This window comes from Monodelphis domestica, chromosome 1 (genome assembly GCF_027887165.1).
Source record: "Monodelphis domestica isolate mMonDom1 chromosome 1, mMonDom1.pri, whole genome shotgun sequence".
Classification (NCBI taxonomy): domain Eukaryota; kingdom Metazoa; phylum Chordata; class Mammalia; order Didelphimorphia; family Didelphidae; genus Monodelphis; species Monodelphis domestica.
Window position 1 is genome coordinate 397084347 of NC_077227.1, and position 26903 is coordinate 397111249.

General features: G+C 43.0%; 1 protein-coding gene across 10 annotated transcripts in view; it reads right to left on the reverse strand.

The window, feature by feature from the left end:
* Positions 1-1282: 1282 nt before the first annotated feature.
* Positions 1283-26903, reverse strand: part of NDRG3 (NDRG family member 3) — a 69151-nt gene continuing 43530 nt past the window's right edge. For 4 of the 10 annotated variants that reach the window (XM_007474294.3, XM_007474293.3, XM_007474291.3 and 1 more), the window contains 14 exons: positions 25928-26033; positions 24313-24433; positions 19568-19630; positions 19239-19299; positions 17069-17155; positions 13688-13744; positions 10003-10106; positions 8415-8480; positions 8059-8110; positions 6682-6729; positions 4856-4891; positions 4715-4766; positions 3391-3429; positions 1283-2727 (listed from right to left, as the gene is read on the reverse strand). In XM_007474294.3, the coding sequence (XP_007474356.1) occupies positions 2549-2727; positions 3391-3429; positions 4715-4766; positions 4856-4891; positions 6682-6729; positions 8059-8110; positions 8415-8480; positions 10003-10106; positions 13688-13744; positions 17069-17155; positions 19239-19299; positions 19568-19630; positions 24313-24433; positions 25928-26033 (1071 nt within the window). In that variant the 3' untranslated portion in view covers positions 1283-2548. Of the gene's footprint in view, positions 2728-3390; positions 3430-3713; positions 4027-4714; positions 4767-4855; positions 4892-6681; positions 6730-8058; positions 8111-8414; positions 8481-10002; positions 10107-13687; positions 13745-17068; positions 17156-19238; positions 19300-19567; positions 19631-24312; positions 24434-25927; positions 26034-26903 lie in introns of those variants that run through there. The other 6 variants (XM_056811850.1, XM_007474295.3, XM_007474292.3 and 3 more) reach the window with 2 other exon arrangements.

Below are 26903 nucleotides of genomic sequence, written 5' to 3' on the forward strand. Positions count from 1 at the left end.
AAATCTCTGAGAATGACTGGCAGCTGCAGCAGAGAATCTAGTGTCTCTGGACCCTGCCAATTCCTTTCCTGCTGCCTGTCTCGTCTCTCCTTTGCAGAGAAAATCAAGATTTAAGTTTAAAGCTAAAGCTATTTATCATGTCAGATGGAAGTGGAGGCTTAGCCTCAACAGAAATCACAAAAGGGATTCCATTTTCTCTCTGCAGAAGAGAGATGCAAGAGGGGGGGTGTTCACACCTACTGAGCCTCACCTAGAGCTGGCCAGGAGGGGCGGCAGAATGCTGGGCTGGGAGTCGGGGAGGTTCCAGTTCAATTCTGGCCGCAGACTTTACTAGCTGTGTAACCCCGGGGAAGTCGCTGAATCCGTTTGCCTCAGGTTCCCCAATTCTAAAGTGAGGATACTAGCCTCCCCCTCAGCTACGAATATTTGTGAAACGCTTAGCGCGGTGCCAGGCACATAGTAGGTGCTTCATGCTTTTCCCTTCCTCCACGTGGTTGCTTGGGGAGGCGGCCCACCGAGGAAGAGGTGCCGGAGTCTAAGCTCACTTTCTGCTCTCTGCATCCTCACACCTCTGTGCAGTCTTTGCAGGGTCAGTGGGGTTGCCACGGACTCAAGCCTGCCCTGGTTTGGGGCCTGAGGCCAAGGTGTGACATTTGGGCTGGCTGAAGCTGTGACTGGTTTTTCCTTCTACCCAAGATGTCCCACTGGCTCGCTCTCCTCACCTCCCCCGCCCTGCCCCATCTCACTGACCACAACAGTCAGACCTCGCCTACACTCGGGCCCTCTGCACATCATTTAGCTTCCTGTCTACTGGTCCCCAGAAGGCAGGGCTGAAGGATGGAGGCCGAGGGGAAGAGGCCGCTTCTGCGGCCACAGAGAGGTGGGGGCCTCGGATGTCATCTGTGGCCACGTGCTGACCAGAGCTGAGCCCCAGTCCAGGGCGGCCCCCTCCTTCCTGCGGCCCCCACTCGCCGCGCACTACAGCCTCCCGCGGGGATCTTAAGTGACGGGTGGCCTTAGGCGTCTTCCACACATTTGTCCTCTCCTACTGCGGGTATGAATGGATTCTCTGGAGTGGGTTTGCGGTTCTGGGCTCCCGAGGATCATGTGCTTCTGCGAGGTCGGGGGTTGGTGAATTTTAGGTAAAAAGGCGCTGAACACAAAGCTCTTCATGAGAACTAAATGCACTTTCCTTTGCCCTTCTTGGGTCGTCGCCATCCCAGGAAACGAGCTGCCTACGGCCCGTTGTCTGAGTGAGGGAAATAATGGGAACGCAACCAGGTAACAATGAGACATATAGAGCTTTATTAATAATCTGTAAAAAGTTGTACTCTAGCAGTGGCTCCTTTCCTATTTCTTCAGTTTAAAGCCATCTACTCCCAAAGGCCCCCCATGCTTAGCACCCAGCCACCTGGGCAACGAATTTGTCATCGAGAAAGGCAGGGCGGGGCCTTGCGCTGGGGCTCTCTCCACGCAAGACCGGGGGGAAGATTTCCCCTTGGAAGCACCTTCCTGCTCACAAAAAGGGAGGTCACGAGGCAAAGGATCTTTCAGACACTTGTTTTTAATGTCATTTTTAATGGAGTTTGCATAAGGTCTGCCTGAACACAGTGATGTTTGGGTACCACCGCAACGCCTACAGAACTCCTTTCATCCATGGCCTCCCATTTGGTTGGAAGAGGTGGACTGTAATCTGGAGGAGCCCCCCTCGCCGGGCACGGGAGGGCTTCTCCCGAGTCGTCTGAACAACCGTCCCTTCCGCTCCGCAGCCAGTCTGGCAAGTATACGTGCGGCTTTAAAAACGACTCCACTGCATCAGGACTGCCCCTGCTCATAGGCTCTTGGGGGAGAATACTTGCTCCCACTTTTTTGGCTGGAGAATAAATAGTGTATGTGGATTCACTTGAACAGAAGCACCAGGCTGGCCTCTCTTTCCTCTATGTGCAAGAGGCTTTCCCTTTATCCTTAAGGAGAGGTACAAATGCAAAATCTGACCTTTTCTATTCCTCAGCACTACTCTGAATTCACGTAAGCTCGCAAACCAACGTCACGGAAGTGAGCGCTACACAGCACAAGCGCGCTTGCTGGCCTAACCGAACGAAGTTTGTTCTGCGTTTTCTCTCCTGAAAACACCACTGAGAACAGACAGGAAAGAACAAGTCCCTTGTTTTCCTTCGCAGAAGCTCAACAAGAAAGTGATTCTAAATTCACAGAACTACACTCACACTCACGCACGCACGCTTTCACACCACTCACACGCACGGAGAACTGGGATCAGAGAATCTTATCTGATATATAGTTGAGGAAGCACAGGGAAAGCTGGCAAGGACATTATCTGCTAAGACTGGAATGTTATGTGACCATGGGGCTGTCACTGGATATGTACAAAAGAAAGGCTAAAAGAATCCTCAATCCAGGCTAACAAAGAGGTTACAGGTGGCCATGCATGAGTCAGGACAGGAAGTGCCAGTTTCCTGGATGAAATGCTATATTATGGGGGCGGGGGGTCAGCTGGGGACTCGGATGAGTCCAGAAGAGGCGCATCTGCTTAGCAGGACACCTCCATGGTCTGCGGTCTGTCTAGGATGTCGGCGGACTCAAGGGCTCCCGGGGTTCCCTCTGACTGCGTGCTGGCGAGAGACCGACTGTAGAGGCTTTCTCCGGAGCCTATGCTCGACGTGGAGTGAGTACGTGAGCGGAGGAGCCGGGTCATGCTGGCCGACGGAACTGCGAGAGCAAAGAAGAGCGAAAGGGCGAGGGTCACTCACCGGGCCTTCTAGAGCCCCACGGACATTTCCTGGGCGGGGTCCGAGCAGCAGGACCGGACCCCCCGCCACGTGACCGAGATCAGCAGGGAGGAGGCGTGGGCCTACGTCTAGGGGACTACAATCTGAGTGCATGCAACACGGAACCGAGGAGCACACACGCACAAGAGTAAGTCAGAGTCTCGCAAAGACAGCGCCAGCCCGATACAACGAGGGTCTCGATGGGTGTGGTAACAGGGGAGAGGCCCTCTGGCCCCGACCCCGCTAACCCAGCAGGAGGGCGGAGGGACCGGCCCCGCCACTGCCGGCGCCCGCTACTCAGGTCTGGCGCAGGGGGCCTGCGGCTGGCACGGCCCCTTGTGGAGGGTCCTGGGCCGCCCCCACAGTCCGGTCTCCTTTCAAGGAGGGGCGGAGGAAGAGGAGCTCGAGTGGCTGGCCGCACTGCTATGAGCTGTGTCCTCGGGAGCGCTCGGGCCCAGAATGACTGACTTGGGGATGGAAGGAGCCGCGTTCTATCGGGCTCCCACTGCCCAGGAAGACTGCTGACACATGCTGCAGGCAGCCAAGGCAGCCAGGAGAGCGTTGTGGGGAGAAGAGGGGCAAAGGCTGGCATGGAGGAAGGTACCTGACTCGGTGCTCAGGTGGCTGAGCTGCACATACGGGACTGGAAGCAGGATGGGATATAGGAGAAGGAGTGTTAGTTACCTTAAAATGCCAAGAGGCCTTCTAGGCTGCTTCTAAAAAGCAGAACAGTTGGGTTCTGTTACTAATGTTACCTTCACGCTTGATGCTTTTCAAATAGACCCTTTTTTTCTTTTCCAAATGGAAAGGAAGTAATTTTCCTATTCCCTACAATGAGTCGCCAAGGTTTATATCTGTACTAAAAGAAGTTAGTGAAAGGCAGGGCTAGACGGTTCACTATCCCCTAAGAAAAGGGGCCAAAAAAAGGACAGGCAAAGAAAACGCAGATTTTAATGTAAAAGCCGAAGGAATCTGGATTTAGTGACATAACCACTCCAGACCACACAGGATCTAAGCACTCTGCTGGGCTGTGTCCTGGGCCCCGAGAACTGCTGGTCTCAAATGTTTTGGGGCCTTCCTGGTCCAAACTTCCAGAAGGAACCGGGCTTGGTCTCTCTGTGCTGAAAATACTTATTCCTCTGCTCTCCCTAAGATTATACTGCCATACAGGGGGGTTCCCCGAGGCGCGTTCCCTGGGAAAGTCCTTGAAGCAGGGCCCAAGCCAAGCCATGATGTGTCCCTGTAATGTGAAAGTAGGTATAACTAAGAATGTTTCCACAGTGGTATGCTGGAAAGGAACCAGAGTGGTGGTCCTCAGGAACAAGTTATACAACGTCCCTGAGACTCGGGTGTTTCATCTGCAAAATAAGAGGACTGCTAAGGTGCCTTATCAAGAACCAGATCTGGGTCTAAAAGGATGTACCGAGTTCCAAACTGTATCCCTTTCCTGAATGACACCCTAGGGGACTGCTGGGGAAAGAAGCTCTTTGAGCCCAGAACAAGCTCTATAAAGAGGGCTTGTACCTGGCCACGCTTGAGCACTCCATACAAATTCTGGATCACCAAAAGGTCTGTAGATACCTCCTCCATGAAGCCTTTCCCTGATCCCTCCAGTTTTTAGTGTTCTCTCCCTCCTCAAATGACCTTGTATTTAGTTATCCAGCAACAGGTTATTTCCCCCAGAAGACCAGGGTCCTTTCATCACTGTGATTGCACCCTCCAGCCGCAGCACTCGACCTCTTTTGTTAATTAATAGTTGTGATGAATTTGGGATTTTGGCTTCTAATTGCCTTGGCACTGGGAGGCACAAAAGGCCCACAGAGGGGTGCTGCATTTCACTGGGTGCCCTGTGCTCTCTGGATTACTGGTGACACCCTGGGCTACAATTGTCTCCCTCCCCAGATCCAAAGTGAGGTATTATTACTTACTATAGCCCATTCCCTGCACAAAGTATTTGAAGGCTTCAGTCAACTTCCCAGGCTAAGGGAACAAAGGGAGAAGGCATTAGTTCAGACAGCTCCTCGGATGGTGGGAAGCAAAACCAAGTCATCTTTGGCTGCTGTCATTACCTGGACCACTTGAGGCAATCCTCCACAGTCTGCCATCTAGACAAAGAGAAAGAGGGACTACGTTAGCCTCTGCTTCTGCTTCTTACCCTTGTGCCACTCCATGCCTGCCTGCCCATCCCCACGCTCCCCAGTGAGGGCTGGGATTGATTTCACCCAGAGGCTTCTATTACGGATGGGCTGAAGCAAAGGGTGCATTCTCCCCACACCGAGACAAGAACAGTCTCTGAGCTGGATGGAAGAGTCCTAAACCTTCTGAGGCGGCAACACACAACAGACTAACTTGCAGGCTTGGGACAAGTTTTCTTTCAGAGGCTGCCAGTTTCACCACCACCATGACAAAGGGTGGTCTCCCCATCTGAGGAAGAAACTCACTTTCAAAAGCCAAAGTGGCCGGAGGCAAGTCACTCTGTTCATTCACCAAATAGGTGTGAAGGTCTCCTCCCAGGCTGCGAGACAATCTTTACAGACAATAATAAAGATGCAAAAAGATCACCCCAAATTTGATTTGGGCAGCTGGTGGCACAGAGGCCTGGAGCTTGGAAGATCTGAATTCAAAACTAGCTGTGTGACTCCAGGCAAGTCAGCCAGCCTCTGCTTCAGTTTCCTTAGCTGTAAAAACTGGGATAAAGAAACAGCCCCTACCTCCTAGGATTGTCATGAGGACTCGATGAGTCAGTACTTGTGAACTGTTGAGTTTACAAACTTAGTTTAAACTTGTCATGATGTGTCTGACAGACAGTAGATGATCCAGAAATGCCAGCTATTATTAGCATTATTATTACTGTTCCTATCCCCTCGTTGGATTTGCAAATTTTTCATTAATTATTTTAGTATTTTCCATGGTTATGAGTCATGTTTTTTCTCTCCCCTCTTTCCTTCCATAGCCAATGAGCAGTTCCACTGGGTTTTACATGTGTCATTGATCAAGACCTATTTCTGTATTATTTGCACTAGAGTGATTGTTTAGAGTCTACATCCTCAATCATATCTTATGTGGTAGTGTCTTAAGTATAAGGGTAATAAAATGGAAAATTTTCTTGGAGTCGGCAGTAAATCCATGGATTGCTCTGAGCCTTGATTTTATCATCTGTAAAATGGGAAGGAAAAATATTTGGGCTCCTGGCCTTGGAGGGTCCTTGTTGAGACAAACGTTTTACAAAGCCTGGAGCATGACAGGAATGCAGGCTGTTTCCAGATGGCGCTGCACATTGTAGCTGCATATTCTAGAATCATGTGGTTTCATTCTGGAACAGTGCCCAGATGATGACTTCTTTGAGAATCTCTGGCTGCTTGCTGTTTTTGTAGTCAGTCATTTCATGTGTGTCTAAGTCCAGCAACTTCAGAAGATTTCTGTGAGAACACCTGTTTTCAGGTACAGGTAGGAGGAAGGGAAGGGAATATGGACCTTCCAAAGAGTGGATAAAGAAGCAGCCAGCCTTAACCTGATATTAACCCGGAAGGGATGTGTTAGACTACACAAACATTTGGGCAAATTGCACCAGGAAAAAAAATCTCTGGGGGTTTTCAACATACAAGCAGAGCTTAGTCATTCTGCAAGCAATAAAGAGAATCTAGTTTGAGGTGCAATTAAAACAGAGTAGACCTATTGGGATACCAGTAAGCCTTCAACTACTCTGGATAAGCATTAGCTGGAGTAGAAACACATCTGCTTTCACCATCGTAGGGAAGGTGGAAGCTCCCAATGAGCAAGATCCAGTTCAGAGCGCATTAGGGTCTGGCCAACTGAAGGGAAAATGGACAAGTAGCTACCACCTCGTTCAAGTGTTAGCTGGCCTCCTTTCAGGCAGTGAGCCTGCTGTCCTTACCTTCAGTAGGGTTGTGTTCATAGGGTCCAGGCGAGCGTTGCATTCAACCTAAAGGACACAGAGATGCTCAGATAAATGAAACAACAGAAGGTCAGTCTGGGATAATACCAAAAACAAAGAACTCAGACTGGAACCTGAAAAATGTGACCCTTTTCTCTTATAAGGCCAAGAGTGAAGGAAATCGAAACTTGAAAGGAAGGCTCTATTGGTCTGAGGAACGGTTGTCTACACTGACCTTCTCCCTGCTTAGCTTTCTTTTTTCTCTTTAAAAATCCTTCCTTTTTTCCTAGAATTGATACAAAGTTTTTGTTTCAAGGTAGAAGAGCGGCAAGGGCTAGGTGATCAGAGTTAAGTGACCAGCCTTGAGACATACATCTAGGCCAGATTTTGAACTCAGGATCAAACCATCTCTAGGCCGGGCTCTCTATCCAATGAGTCACCTGGCTGCCCCTGCTTGCCTGCTTTCTTGAACGGAATATATGAAATCGAACCTAACCTTTTCTTGTTAACTTCAGTCCATCACTATGAACAGGGGTTACTGGGGCTAATGAGTTTGTTTGATTTCTATACAAATGGTAGTATTTTTTTTAATTTTAAAATATTTGTCTATGTTTCCACGATTCATTTTCTTTCCCTCCCCCTGCCAGAACCAACAAGCAATTCCACTGGGTTGTACAAATGTCACTTGAGACCTATTTCCATAGGATTCATTTTTGCTATAGAGCCATCTTTTAAAGCCAAAGCCCCAAATGACACCCCCATATATACATGTGATAAGTGATGTCATATTCTGTTTTTGCATTTCTACTCCCATGGTTCTTTCTCTCAGTGTGGTTAGCATGAATGGTAGTGTTGTTTCAGAATGCTCTGGTGGTTCTGCCGCCATGTACATACTCCAGCCTACAAATGTAGGCTTATGGTCAGGTGGGAAAGTGCTCACAGTCGCTCCTCAGTGTCACCTCTCTCACCTTGCTGATGGCCTGCTTCTCACATTTGGAAAACCCGCCATCTCTATCCAAGACAAGGTCATTGGGGGAAATCCCATAAGCATGGATTTGTGTAAAAATTAAGCCAAACATGCCATGGGTGTGAAAAAGATGGAGGTGGAAATAAAGTGGCTTGACGACAGCTCTTTGTTAAGGGGGGTGGGGGACAGGAGGACTGGTTGGCTTTTAGCCAGCATTCTGACCCCAAAGAATGCTGACTAGAGCTGTAAATGTGCATCCCCAAGCACAAGGGCTGACTGCTCTCTCCAGGCCTGGGTACCAAATACGGTCTGAGGGACACAGGGTTCAGTTAGCTATCTGTGTAAAGCAAATAAGTAACAAACTTTAAACCTGAAGGAGAGAGGGGATGCAAGACCATGCACACACGTACCACAGCTTCAACTGCAGGCGAGCTATCTCCCACCACCAATAATGTAGGACACCTAAGGGAAAACCAGAGGAGGAGGGAGGCTTAGAGACAAGAGGATGCACATGATTGTAATCTTGAATACTGAATTAGTCTGAGGAAGAGCTCAAAGAAGGAGGAGAAAAAGAGAGAAGAGAGAATAGAGAAGAGGGAGAGGAGAGAGCAGAAGAACAAGGAGGCAGAGAGAAGGAAAAGAGAAGATGGAATAGAGGAGAGGAGGAGAAAGGAGAGAAAGGGGAAGGGGGAGAGAGAGAGAGAGAGAGAGAGAGAGAAAGAATACTAAGTGTGAACACTGACATGGGGAATGTGATGGCACTTACTTCAGAGTTTTTGTTCTGTTGTCATTAACGCCCAGAACAGGCCTCTCAATCTCCAGATCTCTGCGGCTGAGTGTATCAAACAAAGCAATGCTAGTTAGACCGAGTTATGACAGCAGAAGTTTCGCAAATTCTGGGATCCATAGTTTAACTGGGACCCCAAAGTGGCTCTGCAGCCTCTAGTTGAATATCTCTAGCTGGTATAAACCCAATTCCACCCCTAAGACAATCCATTCAAAAGAGTAGTAATTAGAAAGTTTACACTGAGCTTAAATCTGTTTTCTTCTTCAGCTGAGGAGCCACTGTTCACAGTGGTTTTACAGGGGTCAACTAGGCTACAAGGACACACTTTTGCTTCACTTTCCACCCCACTCTCCCCTCAAAATCCTCCCCTTTTCAGTTCTGGAACCAAAATCAAATCATTACTTGCACAGCTCCATAAAAAGGTGTCCCTAAGGCTCTCCTCTCCTCCTAGCAGCTAGTAAACTATCTTAGCCTGGTCACCACTCCCCAATCCTAGTTAGTGGTAAATTCTTTGAGGGGAAGGACAGTTTATGCCTATGAATTTTTATCACAGAACTCAGCACAGAGCCAGGCTAGTTCTAAGTTTATTATTTCACTGATTCTACCCACAGCTCTAAGTACAGCCTTCTTGGGCCAAGCAGATCAAATTTAATTCCTTTTTCATTCAAAATATTTTAAAAACGCTTGCAGTCAATCAAGCCAATTCCTTAATCTCCTAAATAATGAGCCTGGGTTTCATCATTTTACACAGAACTGAAATGGAAAAATCATCTATTAATCACTTTTTAAAAATTTTATTAAAATCTAAACTTAAGTGAAAAATAGCATTTTGATATATATGAACATAAAGATTTACATACATAACCCTCTTTATTTTACATATTATTATATTTATTTATATATAAATAAAAACAAATCTATTCCACATGGCTTGCTTTAAAAATGTAGCAAAAACACAAGTAAAATCTGCAGGAGATTGTCCTTCCATCGGATGGGGATTTTGGGGGGGGGGGGGGGGAACGGATAGAATTTGAGATTCAATATTCTCTGAAAAATGTTGGAACCTGTTTTTACATGTAATTGGGGAAAAAACATTTAATACCTTAAAAAAATAGCAAAAAATAAACAACATATTACTTTCAAAACTGTCCTGCTTATCTGTGCTTCCTCCTAAACTTCCTTTTCTTCTGTGTTTTTGTTGTAAATTAAACAAACAAAACAAGTTCCTTCATACCCAAAGTAGGAAGATTACAGTAAGGCAGTGGAAAAGAAAAAAAGGAGATCTCAAAGCATAATGTTCCTCTTTCTTCTTTCTATTCATTCTTATGTTTTTAAATCATTGCCTATATAAAAGGACAAAGAGCTGATACAACCCTACATCTCCAATCAGTTTGGTTGAGACTGCCACTGTCTCCTTTTTAGTGAAAAAGTTTGTTGCTGTGGAAGGTAAATCTGTGTAACAGCAAACCAACCAAATATAACAGAAGCAGAAATCTTTGTTTTCTCATCCCTCTGCTTCTATACAGTGCCTTCTTAGGCTGAATTTATCATTGGATAGATTTTGTACCTATTATATGATCCCAAGAACAGCTGTAGGTTTTCTTGGTTAATGTCTTGAGCAATGTGGAGTCGATATGTCTGGATCAGGTCAAGATTGGCCTGCAGTTCTTCCTAAGAGAGAGAAGACATGGTACAGGTGAATGCCAAGCTAGGAAATAACTCACTTCACCTCACATGAACACAGGTAGTGTTCATCCTCAATGAACTGAACTAATTTAAGCCTTCTATGCGCCTTTCTTTCTCAGGAGTGAGAGGTGAACAGAGCACTATGCTGACAGACTTCTTGGTGTGTAGGAATCACTGAATTCATCTTTAGATTTAACCTTTTGAAGCGAGACATAATTCAGGCCTGTTCTCATACAGACCCAGAAAATGAGTCTATTCTAAAATTTTTTTCTTTAAATAATATTTTATTTGATCATTTCCAAGCATTATTCATTAGAGACAAAGATCATTTTCTTTTCCTCCCCCCCCACCCCCCATAGCCGACGCGTGATTCCACTGGGTGTCACATGTGTTCTTGATTTGAACCCATTGCCATGTTGTTAATATTTGCATTAGAGTTTCGTTTAGAGTCTCTCCTCTGTCATGTCCCCTCAACCACTGTGGTCAGGCAGTTGCTCTTCCTCGGTGTTTCTACTCCCACAGTTTGTCTTCTGCATATGAATAGTGTTTTTCTCCTAGATCCCTGCAGATTGTTCAGGGACATTATACCGCTACTAATGGAGAAGTCCATTACGTTCGATTATACCACAGTGTGTTTGTCTCTGTGTACAATGTTCTCCTGGTTCTGCTCCTCTCGCTCTGCATCACTTCCTGGAGGTTGTTCCAGTCTCCATGGAATTCCTCCACTTTATTATTCCTTTGAGCACAATAGTATTCCATCGCCAACATATTCCACAATTTGTTCAGCCATTCCCCAATTGAAGGGCATCCCCTCATTTTCCAATTTTTGGCCACCACAAAGAGCGCAGCTATGAATATTCTTGTACAAGTCTTTTTGTCCATTATCTCTTTGGGGTACAAACCCAGCAGTGCTATGGCTGGATCAAAGGGCAGACAGTCTTTTATCACCCTTTGGGCATAGTTCCAAATTGCCCTCCAGAATGGTTGAGTCAGTTCACAACTCCACCAGCAATGAATTAATGTCCCAACTTTGCCACATTCCCTCCAGCATTCATTACTTTCCTTTTCTCTCATGTTAGCCAATCTGCTAGGTGTGAGGTGATACCTCAGAGTTGTTTTGATTTGCATCTCTCTGATTATAAGAGATTTAGAACACTTTTTCATGTGCTTATTGATAGTTTTGATTTCTTTATCTGAAAATTGTCTATTCATGTCCCTTGCCCATTTATTTATCAATTGGAGAATGGCTTGATTTTTTTGTACAATTGATTTAGCTCTTTATAAATTTGGGTAATTAAACCTTTGTCAGAGGTTTCTATGAAGATTTTTTCCCCAATTTGTTGTTTCCCTTCTGATTTTAGTTACATTGGTTTTGCTTGTACAAAACCTTTTTAATTTGATGTAGTCGAAATTATTTATTTTACATTTTGTGATTCTTTCTATGTCTTGCTTGGTTTTAAAGTCTTTCCCCTCCCAAAGGTCTGACATGTATACTATTCTGTGTTTACCCAATTTACTTATGGTTTCCTTCTTTATGTTTAAGTCATTCACCCATTTTGAATTTATCTTGGTGTAGGGTGTGAGGTGTTGATCAATTCCTAATCTCTCCCCCACTGTCTTCCAATTTTCCCAGCAGTTTTTATCGAATAGTGGATTTTTGTCCCAAAAGCTGGGATCTTTGGGTTTATCGTATACTGTCTTGCTGAAGTCGCTTGCCCCCAGTCTATTCCACTGGTCTTCCTTTCTGTCTCTTAGCCAGTACCAAATTGTTTTGATGACTGCTGCTTTGTAATATAGTTTAAGGTCTGGGTCTGCAAGGTCCCCATCATTTGTGCTTTTTTCCCCATTATTTCTCTGGATATCCTTGATCCTTTGTTATTCCAAATGAACTTTGTTATGTTTTTTTCTAAATCAGTAAAGAAATTTTTTGGGAGTTCAATGGGTATGGCACTAAATAGATAGAAAAGTTTGGGTAGGATGGTCATTTTTATTATATTGGCTCATCCTATCCGTGAGCAGTTAATGTTTTTCCAATTGCTCAAGTCAAGTTTTAGTTGTGTGGAAAGTGTTTTGTAGTTGTGTTCATATAGTTCCTGTGTTTGTCTCGAGAGGTAGATTCCTAGGTATTTTATTTTGTCTAAGGTGATTTTGAATGGGATTTCTCTTTCTAGTTTTGTCTATTCTAAAATTAAAAAGAAAATAAGAAATGTCATACTGGGTTTATTCAGAAAGGCAGTGAAGTATGGTGGGAGAAGTATTGGATTTAAAGAGGCAGAAACCCCCTTCATATCACCTATGGGATCACGGGAAATCACGATTTCACTACCTTAAAAGACCCAGTTTCCTCATCTATAAAATGAGGACAATGTGGTGAATATTTTCTTTTATAATGTATTTATGGTAAAAGAAATAATGCATATTTATGGTATCAAAAAACAAAATATAATGATATTATACAATACTATCCATATATTTTATGTATTTCTAAGTTTCTAAACTGTTTCTGTGTAATCTACATGTGTCACCTGCTGCTTCTGCAAAACTTCCCCCAAATTCCCATTTCATTTCTTATGCTTTGCAATACATTGAAACCACAATGAGAAAAGTCTCAATGTGCAAGGGAAACCCTTATCTGTACTAGCACTCTATAAGAGTTGTGATGAGAACAGTTCAAAGCTACATATAAATCATCACCATGCACACGTGATCAAGCTCCTTTCCTATGTAAGTCTCAGAAGATTAGGGCCTTGTCCTTGTCATCTATAGCTTTCCTTTGATACTCTAAAAGTTTTTGATCTGACATCAAAATCAATCTTCATTTATACAAAATATGTATGTACATGGCAATCACTTTCCTATGATTCTTTGAATTTCATGGGAGACTTGGATAAAGAGGTAACTCACTCAAAAATTAGTGAACCTAATTCTGGTGGTCACAGCTGAATCAATTTGATTCCTGTCTCTGCTAGTCTTACTGTCCTGCACTGGTTCTTCCTTAATATCACAGAGCACCGGACCCTTGATTTGCCTGCCTACTTTCTCATGTTTTCCATGGCTTTTCTATGACTCCTTCACTTCTTCCCATAAATTGCACATCCCTTTTCTTCAAATTCCACTCTGTAAATGTGTGTCATTTCCACAAAACTTTTATAAATCTTATTCTGCCTCTAAAAGAAACCCAATAAAGAACTTAAACTTGGCCAATGGCAACACGCCTTTCTCTTAAGTCTCTTGAAGGGCCACCTGGCATTGGTGAGACGCTCTTCCAACTGTCTCAGAGTTCTGAGTGTCTCTAGATCAAATGTATCTTTTTAATTATAGTATTTCCTGCAGCTGTAGTACAGTATTATGTATTGTGGCCATTATTGGAGGTCTTTCCACCTCCTATGATCTCATACTAATACCTGGGGAAATAGAAGGCAGGCTCAATGCTTTGGAGTCTGTGGAGTGGAGTAATTTTTTGCTTGTGGAGAAATTCACACAGAGCCAAACTGCATGATGTAGATCCTGCCATTTGTTACAGAACTTCCAAGTTAGAAGTGGTATGTGTTAACCCTCATGCTTACCTGCCCAAAGTGGTGAGCCAAAATAATGTCTACGATGTTGGTTGTCCAGCCTGAGAACTAGAAAGAAGGAAATTAAATGTCACCTGATTTTTTATTGGCCCTTTGTTTTGACATCACCTAAATTTCTACCCCATTCCCCAAGGCAAAAATGAATAGCAAGGAGAAGAAAAAATACATTAGTATGGGACAGAGGTGCTGAGCATCTCCAGGAATCTTCTGATGAGCTGGTTATCTATGGCCCATAGGTAGCAAAGATGTGATTTATGATTTAAAAAGCTGAGATATTAGAACTTCTTGGTGATGCAATTTGTACTTCTAAAAAAAATTCTAGGTAATTAGGGTAAGTGAGTCACATAGATAAGAAGTGTCTTCAAACCAAATTTGAATTCAGGACGTCTTGTCTCCAGACTTGGCTCTTGATCCACTGACTTACTTTACTGTCCCAGAACTCACACTTTCAACTCAACATTTATTAAGAGCCCGCTATGTCTGAAAAGTCATTCTGAGCTGGGTGTGATCATGAGAGGAGATACAAAGATATATAAGACACTGATACACTAGCCTAGTGAGGCGGAGTGAGTTATTTAGAGAGAAGAGGCTTAAAAATGAATACAACACTAAGTGTAACAAAGCACAAACATCCCAAAGGACTACTGGAATTCATTGGGGGAAGGGGAAGCTACTCTGGAGTCTCAGAGTTGGTATTATAAATCACTTAAGAACACCGTCTGCAGGCTCATGAGATTCGCAGACCCCATCTACAAGGATACATGAGATTGAAGGCTCTGAAATATCCTTGCAATTTAAGACAGAAGAGCAGCAAGAAAAGCCTGGGTAATAGAGATTAAGTGACTTGCCTAAGGTTATACAGCTAAGATAAGTCTGAGGCCCAGATCTGAAGCCAGGTCTTCTCAACTCCAGGTCTGGCTCTCAATCCACTGAGCTCCCTACATGTCTTTATGCGGCCTGCTTTCAAACAGACAACTGTTCAAAATGATTTTTAAATAAAGTTTTGTTGCATTTAAAAAGCAAAAACCATTCTTTGTTCCCAAAGGGCAGGATTTGGCCTTTGGGCCAAGCATTGCTGATGTCTGCTCTAGATTTTGGGAGAAAAGATTTCAAAGTATCTACTCAGGTAAAGGAGTGCTAAACTCCCATGGATTAACATTTTAAAGGGAAAGACCCTTTAGGAAGGATGGAAAACACCCCCAGAATGGAATTTTGAGGACATAAATTAAAAAAAAAGATTCTAATGAGAATGAAAAGAGGGAACTGTCTAAAGAAATGGAGGTGGTGGATATAAAGGGAACTAAGTGAACCATGTTGTTGTTGTGTGTTTTTTTTTAAAACAACCATGTAGATTTTTAACAGACACACAGAACAAAGAGAATAGCGGGGAAGGGAAAATGAAAAGTCCTGCATGAATGGCACAAGCCTGTAGGATGGTTTCAGAATTTCCATAGCTCAGAATGATCTTATGTTGGTCAGAAATGTCAAGGACAATTAAAAAAAGGTATTTTTTAAAAGCCATATTGGGAAAAAGAGGATCAAAGAAAGGACAGGGGGACTGCTCTGTTGGGATGGGACAATGATAACCAAGGTCAGAGCTACTCAACTCTGGGGAGGAAAATACAACATCTATGACCTCATGAGTCTTTCTCTAATCCTACAGTTATTTTTTTCTATTTTCTCTACAATCTTTCAAAAATCTTTTAGAGACAATATCTTCTCTGTGATCACACCTGCCCATTCTTTAAGTGTTCTGATATAGTTCATCTGGGCTGGCATCTTGAAATTAGGGCCAGGCAGTGTTATTATTTATCTTAGATGCTAGCTTCCTGTCGTTTTTGTTCTGTCCTTCCTGATCTAAAGGGAAGAGAAAGGAGTCAATACAACTACAGACTAATGAGGCTGCCTCTGATTCATGGCAAAATTCTACTAATTTTTATTATTATATAATTACTAAATGGATGCTTAGTAAACTTGTAGAAAAGGAAGTGACTACAAAGAACTTCAGCTTTAATAAAGATAGGTCACCCCAGGCCCACCTGATTTCCTTTTCAAACAAGATTACTTTATTAGATCAGGAAAATGCTATAGCTGTATCCTATCTATATATTTATAAAGCATTTAAATAAGGTCTCTCATGCCAATTCTTGTAGTGGAGGCAATGATATGGCACAGTAAGTAGATAGAAAATTGAACTTAGAATCTGGAAGACCTAGTTATTTGGTGGAGTATCCTAGGGAATCTACTCTTGGCCCAGGATACTCTTCTAGAGACCCAACCAAGAGGACACTGAAGCATTATAGACTGTTCTTTGGATCTAGCAATTTAAACAATAGAATAAAATTCTATCTAAATCTACTACCCTGTAGCCCACATTTCTGTCTTGTCATAGCTGAAGATAATGGTCCTATTCCCATGTTTGCCTTAGTCAGAATACAACTAAGTATGAGCTGTTCTGGGCACTATATTTGAGGAAGGGCACTGATAAACTAGAGAGTGTCTGAAAGAAAAAGATCAGAATGATGAAGGGGTCTCAAAGTCATGACACACAAACAGTGAAGAACAGGGAATGCTTGGCCTGGAGAAGAGAAATAAACTTAGGAAGGGATTTGACTGATGTCTTCAAGGATCTGGGGGGTTATAATAGGGAAGACCATGTTCTGCTTGGCTCCACAAGGTAGAAATTAGGAATACATGTGCAAGTTGTGGAGAAGCAGATTAAAGCTTGATGGAAGGAGGAGGCAGCTAGGATAGCTACAGAGCCAGGTTTAGAAATGGGAGGTCCTGGATTCAAATGTGGCCTCAGACACTTCCTAGCTGTGTGAACCTGGGTAAGTCACTTAACTCCCACTGCTTAGTCCTTACTGCTCTTCTGCTTTGGAACCTGAACTTAGTATGGATCTAAGATGGAAGGTAAGGGCTTTTTAAGAAAAGAATGATAGAACTTATGTTCAGTCTTTTTAAATACTATTATAGCAAATTCCATACCACCATTGATTTAAGCGGCTGCCATTCTTTTGGCAGTAATACTTGGAAATTTTAGAAGTCAAGGAAAACTTGTTTCAAAATAATTTTTCCAATAATTAAAAAAAAAAACCCTTGAATTTATTCTAGCATGAATGAGTTCCATGAATATATAGAGATGATTTCCTCGCTACCCCACTCTAGTGGACAACAGTGTAAGACACTGTATGAATAGATTTGACTCAGCTTGGTACCTTTGCCTGAATCCTGACAAATATATCTGAAAGCAGGAATTTCTTCTTTTTTAAAAGAGCAAATGCCAAAGTCGATATGTCCTCTGGCAAGGACAAAAATCTTTAAGAAACACACGGGTAGGTGAGCGACTGGATACTCAGAATGGACACTTACCTTGGAGGTTGCCCAGTCAATCCAGCCTTTGGCGCAGGGGTCAATGTTGATGAGCATAAGGCCTTCCACAAGCTCCGGATGATTGAGCTGAAAATCGAGGCAGGGAAGAGTATCAGCAGTGTTTCACCTTTCCAGAGGAGAAAGAGGAATTGCAAAGAGAGTGGGACCATTCTCCCAACCAGGGCTCAGAGGTTGTCATAATCCTTAAAGAGTGACGTTAAGGATGCTTTTATGAAAAAGAATGTGGGCAGGAACTCAGGAAAATAGCTCCTTCATACGTGAATTAATATCTCAATTAGGAATCCAAAGGGCAGCTCTTAAGGTGGCCACCAACTACTGTGTTAAGTGCTGATGCACATTCTGGATTTCGATCATAGCCAATTAGGTACTGAAGTAGTAGGGATTACAAATGTAACTTTGGTTCTCTACAGATGTGTCTTTTATCTTGTATCAAATCATCCCTATGAGATGTTGAAACTAGAAAGAGCCCCCTTGAGCTGGAGAGATTCCTGAGGATTTAATTTTTTTTTTTAAACCCTTACCTTCTGTCTTGGAGTCAATACTGTGTATTGGTTCCAAGGCAGAAGAGCAGTAAGGGCTAGGCAATGGGGGTCAAGTGACTTGCCCAGGGTCACACAGCTGGGAAGTGTTGGAGGCCAGATTTGAACCTAGGAAACTCCTGTCTCCACGTCTGGCTCTCAATCCACTGAGCCACCCAGCTGCCTCCAGGATTGAAATTTCTTTTTTAAAGATAATACAGACACCCAACAATGGATATACATACTTCACTTGTGAGATTATTTGACTACATATGTTTCTAAAATTAGAGAAGGAGCAGCTAGGTAGCACAGTGAATAGAGAACCAAGGTCTGGAGTCAGGAGGACCTAGGTTCAAATTTGACTCAGTCCTAGCTGTGTGACCCTGGGCAAGCCACTCAATCCCAACTGCCTAGGCCTTGCTGCTCTTTTGTCTCAGAAGGTAAGGATTTAATGAAAAAATAAAAACAAGGGGGCAGCTGGATAGCTCAGTGGATTGAGAGCCAGGCCTAGAGAAGGGAGGTCTTGGGTTCAAATCTGACCCCAGACACTTCCTAGTTGTGTGATTGGGTACGTCACTTAACCCCCGCTGCCTAGCCCTTATCTAGCCCTGCTGTCTTGGGGAGAGAGGGAGAGGGAGAGAGAGAGAGAGAGAGAGAGAGAGAGACAGAGAGACAGAGAGAGAGACAGAGAGAGAGAGAGGGAGGGAGGGAGGGAGGGAGAGAGACAGAGAGACAGAGAGAGAGACAGAGAGAGGGAGAGAAAAGGCAAAACAAGATAAAGCTTTGGCTTGGAAAGCTTATTCTCCTTTCCTCACGTGGCCATTTTTAGCTATTTCATATGAAAACAAATCAGTAAGTATTTATGTTAACCCCTTGAAAACCTCCTAAGGTAGGGGTTCTTGACCTATGAACTTATTATTTCAAGATAGTTCGTTTCCTTATTTAATTTTATGCTTTTAATTCTGGGCATTTAAAAGTGTTTAAGGGGGCAGCTGGGTAGCTCAGTGGATTGAGAGACAGGCCTAGAGACGGGAGGTCCTAGGTTCAAATCTGGCCTCAGCCACCTCCCAGCTGTGTGACCCTGGGCAAGTCACTTGATCCCCATTGCCTAGCCCTTACCACTCTTCTGCTTTGGAGCCAATACACAGTATTGACTCCAAGATGGAAGGTAAGGGTTTAAAAAAAAAAAGTGCTTAAATTTTCTTTAAGCATTTTTAGTAATTTAGTATTTCATTAGTAACTTAGGAATTCCTCAGTAATTCTATGCACTTAAGAATGCTTAAAAAATTTAAATTCTGAGAAGATATCCAAAGGCTTTATCAGGCTGCCAATGGGGTATATGATACCAAAAAGGTTTTGTGCCCCTGTTATAGCAGCTTCCTACCTTCCTACTCAAGAACTTTCCAGTTTCCACAAGGTTTTACAAGATGGCATGAGGAGGAAAGCAGGATCCTATGCAAGCCCTATTCAAAGGCAAAGTTGGGGAAGTGTCCTTGGTGCTTAAGAGTATGCTATGGCTCCCTCCTTATGTTCCTGCCCTTTCATGAAGCAGCACGTCCTAGACAAGGGCAGCTCACAAAACCAGTATGTGGCTTTGAGGTTCTTGAATCCATTCCCATCTGTTTACTCACAGCAAACCTGCTGAGGATATAAGCACCAGCTCCAACTCCGATTCCAATGATACCTTTCAGGCTGCAAAACAGATAAGCCAAGACTGAGAAGGTGAACTTTACTGGGAAGTCCCCATATCTCTCTATCTTTGTATTTTTTCCTCTTTTCCTTTCTGATTTGGCTGCTTTCAAACATTCCCATCCAGCCTCTTTAGGCCTCTATTACCTGGATTACTAGCCAGAGAGCACCCTCACTCAGAATCTTTTTTCTAAAGCAGGTACAGGAAAATGTCAGCTTTAACTGCACACACACACAGGGGGACATTCAGTTGCCTAACCTCTGAACTTACTTTAAATGAGTTAAGACAGCAGGCAGCATTTCAGCCAGCTCATCCATGGTAGGGTACTGGTACCTGAAATAAGAAGAACCATCACCATCACCATTATCTTTTCACATATGTATGTAGTTTTAGAATCTCCCTGGGAGGTGGGTGCTAGGAGAGTCATTTCCACTTTACAGCTGAGGTAGCTGAAGTCAGAGAAAGGATATGTGGCCTGTCCAATGTCACACATCATGTACAAGTCAGAGCCGGGATGTAACCCAGGATGCTTTGCTTGTTACTTTATCCTGTATTAGTCTTCCAGAGGTCTCCTAGCTTATTGAGATTTTTAAAGAAATGCTTATGGTCTTAATTTTTACATAAAAAAATTCAACTGAATTTAGATTGACAACTGTATTTATAAACAATGAACTTTATCTCCTCTATATACCCTTAATGAATACACATATATAAATATATATATATATGTGATACATATATACACATATACATATAGTATAAAAACAAACCAAACTAAAACACCGTTATAGCCAGATTGTATTGATTGTATCTGGTCTGACACTTCATAGCTGTGTGACCCTGGGGAAGTTACCTCAATCCCATTGCCTAGCCTTTACTGCTCTTCTGTCTTGGAACCAATAGCCAGGATTGATTCTAAGATGGAAGGTAAAGGCTTAAAAACAAGTAAATAAAATCCAGTTATCTTTATATGATAATACTTTTCCTCCTTTTTAAGTACAAACTTTGGGAGATTCTTTCTAGTAGTATTATTGGTTCAAAAGATGCAATTAATTTTATAACTCTTGATATGAATTGCTAGGTTATTTTCCAAAAAAGATGACTAGTTTAAAATGTCATTAGCATTAGTTTATTTGGGTATATGTTTTTGGGGTTTTGGTTCTATAAGACTTGCTTACAAAAATGAATAATATGGAGATGTTTTGCATGATCAGACATGTACAAACCAGACGGAATTACTTGTCAGCAATTGTCAGGGAGGCGGGAGGAAAAAAGGGAGGGAAACAATATGGATGATATGACTTTGGAAAACTTATGTGGAAATTGCTTATTAAAAAAAAAATTTAAATCTAGAAGTCACTAGCATAAGCAGTTTCCCTACAAACTTATTAGCACTGCGTTTTGTTTCTCTCATTTTTACCAATTTTCCATGTATGAGGCGGTGATTTAAAGTTGTTTAAACTTTTTTAAAATTTAAAGTTGAGTAGTTTTTACAAAGTGTTTATAATAATCTATGTATTTTTTGGTAAAGTAGCTCTTCATATCCTCTGACCATTTATCTAATTGAGACTGGATATATCCATTTAGGTTTCTACAAACACCTTTTATCTCATAAATCTGCTGTGAAAAAGATTCCCTAGCTAGTGTTCTTCCTCAATTAGTGTTTTTTTTTGGTTATGCCACATTGTTATATAATCAAATGATCTTCCTTAACCCTAATCATTTTGCTTTCATTTGCATTAACTCTTTCTCTCCATCATAATCGGCTATGGTTTGTATGGGTTGAGGATTTGGGGTTTTGGTTTCAAAGATCACTCAGTTTTGTTGGGTTTGAGAGAAGATATAGCTTAGTGGATTGATTGCTGACCCTAAGGCCAAGAAAATCTGCCTTTAAATACTGCTTCTGCCACAGCACAGAATTTCAGAGCTGAAAAAGAGTTCAACATCTATCAATTTTGCATCATATTCACAAAATGAATCTTACTATAACCAACCCAACCCTGTCAGTGGTCATACAGCTAACCTTTGTTTCAGGACCTCCAAAGGGGAGTTTGGGGAGTGGCGGGAGAACCCAACCTATTCGCTCCAGAGACAGCCCACTTTCAGACAGCTCTAATTGTCAGGAAGTTTCTCTTGACATTGAATTGGATTCTTTGCCAATTCCACTCCTTCCTTTTGGAGCCAAAGAAAAGAAAGTCTAATCCACCTCTTCCATAGGACAGCCCTTCAAGTACCTGTCCATCCCATCTTAATCTTCTCTTCTCTAGGATAAGTTAAACACTTGCAGTTCCCTAAATCACTATTTATAAGGAAGGACTAAAGAAGCCCTCTGCCGGAGGTTCTCCTGTTTAACCAAGTCCTCCCCAAAATGAAGCACCAAGAACTGAAGACAGTTTCTCAAGTGTGGTCGGAACAGGGGTGAGGGTCTTACTTCAGGGAACGAGGTTTCTCCTAATGCAGCCCCCAATCCTTTGGATTTCTGGTTGCCCTATTCCACTGCCAACTCTTCTGAAAACAACCCCTGGATATTTTCTGGACAAACTGTTGTCTAATGGTACGCCTTTCTTACATTTGGGTTTCTCCAGTGCATTTTTTGACCTTGAGTGCCAAACTTTACCCCTATTAAATTTAATCCTATTAGATGGAGCCCAGTGTTCTAGCTGTCCATCAAGATCTTTTTGGATTCAGACCACTCGTTAGTCATCTCGCTTGGCTTTGTACCATCTGCAGACCTGGTAAGCATGCCAACTCTGCCTTTAGCCAAGTCTCGGATAAAAATACTGAACAGAGCACAAGGCCAAGCACGGATCCCTGGGCTATTCTAGAGGAGACCCTCTCCAAGCTGCCATGGCATCATTCATGGGAGCTTTTGGAGTCTAGGCATTCAATATATTGGCTGTGAGTCCTTGGCCAAGTCACTGAATTTCTCAGTTCTTGCTTATTTCTCTTAAGAAAAGGAAGGAAGAAAGGAAGGAAAGGACGGGAGGGAAGGAGGAAAAAAAAGGGAGATGAGAATACCTGTGCTACCCAGACAGGTACCTCATAGTCCTGAGGATAGTCAGAAAGACCCAAGTTCAAATCCTTTAAATTATGCCTCAGACACTTCCCAGCTGGATGACCCTGGGCAAGTCACTTGACCCCCCCATTGCCCAGCCCTTACCACTCTTCTGCCTTGGAGCCAATACACAGTATTGATTCCAAGGTGGAAGTTAAGGTTTTAAAGAAGAGGACCTGGGACCTCCTGTCTCTAGGCCTGGCTCTCCATCTACTGAGCTATCCAGCGGCCCCCAAGAATCATATTTAAATAGTACTTTGCAAACAAAGGAGTTCTGGTTATTATTGGTGATGCTTTTGTACCTGGCACTGCACCCGATGCCAGGGACACAAAGGGGAAAAGGAAAGTGCCCCAGCCTCTTAGGGGAGAAAATGTTTACATATATAAGTAAGGGTAAAGGTCATTTAGGGAAGAGGGAGTCACAAGCAGCTGGGGGCCTCAACAAAGGCTTCATGAGCTGAGATTGAAGGGAATTCAGAAGAGATAGGAGGAGGTCTTGAGTGCCAGGGACACACTGTACAAAGACACAGAGACGGGACTAATGGAGGACTGTGTATGAGGAAGAGCAAGAAGGTAGCTACTCTGGCTAGACCAAAGAATGTTAAAAAAAAAAAAGGCATAAGACTAAGGGGGGGAGGGGGAAGAGATAGTAGATTAGAAGATATTGGGACAGGCCTTCAATGCCAAAGAAAGGAGACTATTTTGATCCTGAGGGCAACGGGGAATCATGAATGCTTCTTCCATGGGAGAGACACGGTCAGACTGTGTTTGAGTAATATAAATGTGCCAGCTCTGGTGGGGATGGATCTGAGAGAAGACTTGAAGCAAAAATAGTTAGAAAGCCACAGCAACAGCCCAGGCAAGAGGACATCGTAAGAGCTGGAAGCAGCACAGCTGCTGTACGCAGAGACAGAAGAAAATGGGAGGGAGAGATTAGGAGCAAAGATGACTCCCAGGGATGGTGATGCCCTCTCGCGGGATCTGGGACCAGTTCGGTTTTTGATCTGCTGAGTCTCAGGTACCCAGGGGACAGCAGGACAAAGAGCCTTGGGGTCCAGGCTCTGTCCTCTGCTTAGCAGATCAGACAGGATTCTGTTAAGGAGTTTTTGAGACACAGAGCCCATCTCTGGCCAAAACACAATGTCAGGAGGTAGAACAGTACTGTAACAGGCTTCTGACTCATCGGGCCAATATTCAAAGTCTAAATTAGATTTTGGGAAAAAGGTTTACAGGCTTCAGAGATGAATCTGATGTGGGTTTATATACACGGCACATGGTGTGTATATGGCCAAGAGAAATACACAGAAGGGACAAAAGATAGTTGGACAAATGTTGCTGCTGCAGTTTAATAAGAATGACCAAAGAGATGGGCAGTAGGGCTTGGGTCTTACTATCTATAGGTAGTTAGTGCAAGGGTTATGAGGTGACCTCAAAACGGCTTTTTTGTGTGTGTTTATGATCAAAGGTAGACAGGGGGCAGCTGAGTGGATCAGTCGATACACAGTCAGGCTTGGAGATAAGATAGGAGGTCCTGGGTTCAAATGTGACCTCAGACACTTCTCAGCTGTGTGACCCTGGACAAGTCACTTAACCCCCACTGCCTAGTCCTTACTGCTCTTTTGCCTTGGAATGAATGCACAATATTGCTTCTAAGAGAGAAGGTAAAGGCTTTTTAAAAAGGAAAAAAAAAGTGTAGATAGCTATTAACAGCTGAGAAAATATAATCTATCTACCTATATTCGACTATACATACAGAATCTAAATGTTAAATTAATAAGTTAGGCCAAATATGGATGTTTTGCTAGAATTATTTTTAAGGTTGGGATTATATGAAATGGAATAAAAATTTCAAGTCTTCTTGGAGTTTCCATGCTAACAATCACTTTAACTCACTAACTTTATCTCACCACAGATGTTCCCCCAATATGTGTTGCTCAAAATACCTTTCTTGTAGTCTTACCCTGTTGGGAAAGGGGGTGCAGCTTCCTGCTGGCCTGGAGCATCCACGTGGCATACAGCAAAGTGTTGGGTGATTTCGTGCATGTCTTCAAAGTTAAAGAATGCATTAAAACAGGACTTATCTGCAAAAACAAAAATAAAAAGTACCCAGAGGTGACAAGCCATTCATTTCCACCCAATTTATTTTAAACCAGTTTTTATATTCAATCCTCCTCCTACATGATTGCCTCTCTAAGTCCTAGCTATTTAAATCTCATAGCTTCTTTCTGCTAAGTCACTTAATTCTCTTCTTTATTCCTATCCCACTAAAGCAAAATATCTAGACAGTCTGTCTGATTCAAGCTCGATCTGCTTAGAATGTTTCCTATCAGGTATTTTGATAACTGTTCATTTCTAATTCTTTATATCGTTGATGGTAAATCATATGTGAAAACAGCTCTAGGTACCTCTGGTGTTAATGTGCTCTATGATTGCATATACCTTTTGTGCCCCTCCACTCCATACCAGTGATGGTGAACCCATGGCACACAGAGTGTTCTCCTTGGGCATAAGGCTGCCCTCCCCATCTCTGCCCTGCTTGATAACATTTTCTCATAACACCCACACCTCTGTCCAGCAGCCAATACAGAGGGTTAAGGTGGCCGGCTCACAGGAGGGGAGCAGATCGCTTGGGTCACTCCTCATCCCCTCTTACACTCACTGAGGACATTCCTCACATCCCTCTGCCGTGCGTGCGTGTGTGTATGTGTTTGTGTGGTAGGAGGGTGGAGCACATGCCTGGCACTCCATCTCTAAAAGGTTCATCATCAATGCCCTATATGCACACACTCTTAGTCCACCTTGAAAGTTGGCTAATAAGCAATGTGTTCAGCCAAATGATCAACTTCGTTTTCTGGTATCCTTGTAAAATTTTAACTGCACAGAAATCTGACATCTGCTCATTTGGTTTGGCTGCTTAGGTCACACCTTATTATAAGGAGGTTTCATGAAAGTTACAGTTTGAAATGGAACTTTAAACAGAGGTCACATAGAAAAAAAATCAAAGCAGAGGATTTGCAACTCCCTGGTAAACTGGAGCAGTTTATCCAAATAATCTTCAACTAACAGAATGGATGGGTGAGTATGGGTGCATAGTACAGGGGACAGAGGAGGGAAAAAAGCAACACATGTAGACTTCATACCCTATATAAGAATGGTCAAACCAACCACCTTCAAACAAACATGTAGAATGTTGACTGCTAAGTCAATGGTGACTGGCTGGTGCAAGAGTGTTTTGGGGGCTTAGATAAGGCTTACAGTTATTCAGAATAGAACAAAGTTTACATTCTAAATCGTCAATTCTAAAACATTGAGGGAGGCAAGAATAAGATTCAAAGCAAAGGTAGATCCCTAATTTCTAGTTTTAGCAACTTCAATGAAGGTTATTAATTCCATGAGCAGGTGTTATTCTTTTATATTCAGAATACAAAATCCAAATGAGTTCTATATACTTGCTCATTTCTCAGAAAGGTGAAAGAACATCTCCTCTAAGTCTTGAAATTAGAATCTAGTCTGACCTAAAAAAAAAAAGACAATATCATAAGAGAAGGGGGCAAGTGTAAAAACAAAATACATACGGTTTAGGCCAATGTCATGATAAGTGAGAATAACTGGTCTGTTCCCCTTCGGTGATCCTCGCATGGTGACATGTACCACGCCATGAGCTGTTTCTATGTCATGCTCCTGAAACAAGAGAAGGTAGTGTTTCACCATTGGTTGAAGGGGGCACCCTGGGCCAAAGCCTCACTATTTTTGCTTCATTTTCACTTTTTCATGAGCCGGGATGAAATACTCTCTTGCGCTTTACATGCATATATGTGAAATGCTGCCACAACACACCTACTTTTCAACCCCTTCTAGTAAAAAGGAAAGAAGGTGAGAGAGGTGGGGAAAGGGAAGATCACAGAGTTTAAAAAGTCACGGTTATGTAGGATTAATGAAATATGAAAAAAGGAGATGGAAAATGATTAAGTGAGTTGGATGATGAGAGAGGTAGGATGAAGCCGGTTAAGAGCAGTCACCTGCAGAATCATGGCTAGAGAAGGCACACGAAGGAAGAAAGGAAAGAAAGCTGTTGGGCAAACCCAAGATCCAAACTAGTGGGGTTTGAACCAAATAGGAGAACGTTAGTAAAAGTAGAACAGATGATAGGATCCGAGCAGAACCAGAGGGGAAGCTGAGGAGGAGAGAGCACAAGATGGAATCTGAGGCTGCTGGTACCAGTATCAGGAGGGGGCAATTTTGAAAGCAAAGGATTCTGCTGTGGGAATTCCACAAAGGCCAAGTTCAATGGAATCTGCTCCCAAGAACCCAAGCCTTTAAGTTTTTCAAGAGAAAGACCTATCACACCTACTTTATATGAGCCTATCCTATCTGGCAATTCGCCTGGCACACCAATTTTTCATCAATTTTAACATTCCCATGAATGGAAAGACGGCTGTGCTCCTGATGTCCCTTCATTCCATAGATCTAGGGTTCCGTGTAACTCTTGTTTTGGTTTTGTTTTATGGGAAGGTTCGATGTGGAAGATTAGATGTTGACTGGGAAGTGACA